At 48.6% G+C, this 1039-nt stretch overlaps 1 protein-coding gene across 1 annotated transcript in view; it reads right to left on the bottom strand.

Moving 5' to 3' along the window:
- Positions 1-396: 396 nt before the first annotated feature.
- Positions 397-1039, bottom strand: part of TRMT2B (tRNA methyltransferase 2 homolog B (S. cerevisiae)) — an 8895-nt gene continuing 8252 nt past the window's right edge. The window contains exon 12 of the mRNA XM_010133327.1: positions 397-523. Coding sequence (XP_010131629.1) covers positions 397-523 — 127 coding nt within the window. The remainder of the gene's footprint in view (positions 524-1039) is intronic.

The raw sequence follows: 1039 nt of genomic DNA, 5'->3' as shown, positions 1-1039 counted from the left end.
CAGCAAGTTTGCTAGCAACTTGAAAGCCTGAAATATCCTTGAAGCAAGCAGAGAACTAATGACATGGCAGTATTAAAAAATACAGTGTAGTTTAGCACTTCGTATTCCCATGTTGAAGGTGAAAATCCACAAGGCTGCTTTAACCAGCAGCCCCATGAGGTTTGCAGTGGAGGAAAGGGTGATGAAATGCTACAGAGAACCTTTTCACCCCAGAAATCCAAGTGTTTCCTTCAGAACAGTGTAGTTACGCAACCCAAAGGCAACCAAAAGCAAAATTATTTATTTTTACACAACTTTCAAGAAAATAAGTTAAAAACCTAACTACATCAACTCCAGTCTTCCAGACAGTAGGAGGTTGCTTCCCAAGGTCTCAGAGCTGGCATACCTGCCTCCTTGTCAGCGGGTGAACAGTAGCACCAGCTCACAATGAACAGTATGAGGAAACATGTCAAAAGGTACAGCCAACATTGGGGCAAATGGCTCTCCTGCCAGCTTCTTCCCTGGGTCAGGTGGACAGCACAGCCTGCGGAAAGCAAAGGGAGCATCCTTCAGACCAGCAGCAGAAGCCTTCCCATTATCGGTAGCACAGGACCACAGAGGATGCACTAATGAGGTATCGGTCGTTTGGCTAACATCCCTGAGAGGCAGCTGACACTGGCTGAGGTCTGGAACCATCCATACTGAATCCCAAACCACGGATAAGCTGAAGAGTAGGTGGCAGGTTTAAAGCTCCATTTCTCACAAGCCCTCCCAGCTGAAAGACACTTAACACCCTTAGGAAACAATCTTGTTTTGCACTACCTTCACTAGTTACCTCCAGACAGATTTATCACCTGCAAACAGACCTGCCCTAGCTATATGATTAACCCTGTGGTGCTGCGATCTCTTCCCCACACACACACACTCACGGGCCACCTGATACTGGGTGCGACTGCCCTCTGGGCCACACAACATGCAGGAAAATCTAAACGCAGACTGTGAAGTTTACCAGTGCATTAACCCCCCCCCGCCCCCACCCCCCCCACTCTCCAGCCCCGCC

The sequence above is a fragment of the Buceros rhinoceros genome, unplaced genomic scaffold (assembly GCF_000710305.1).
Source record: "Buceros rhinoceros silvestris isolate BGI_N320 unplaced genomic scaffold, ASM71030v1 scaffold10963, whole genome shotgun sequence".
Lineage (NCBI taxonomy): Eukaryota > Metazoa > Chordata > Aves > Bucerotiformes > Bucerotidae > Buceros > Buceros rhinoceros.
Note: the sequence above shows the minus strand (reverse complement) of the source record. Positions and strands in the feature narration are given on the sequence as shown.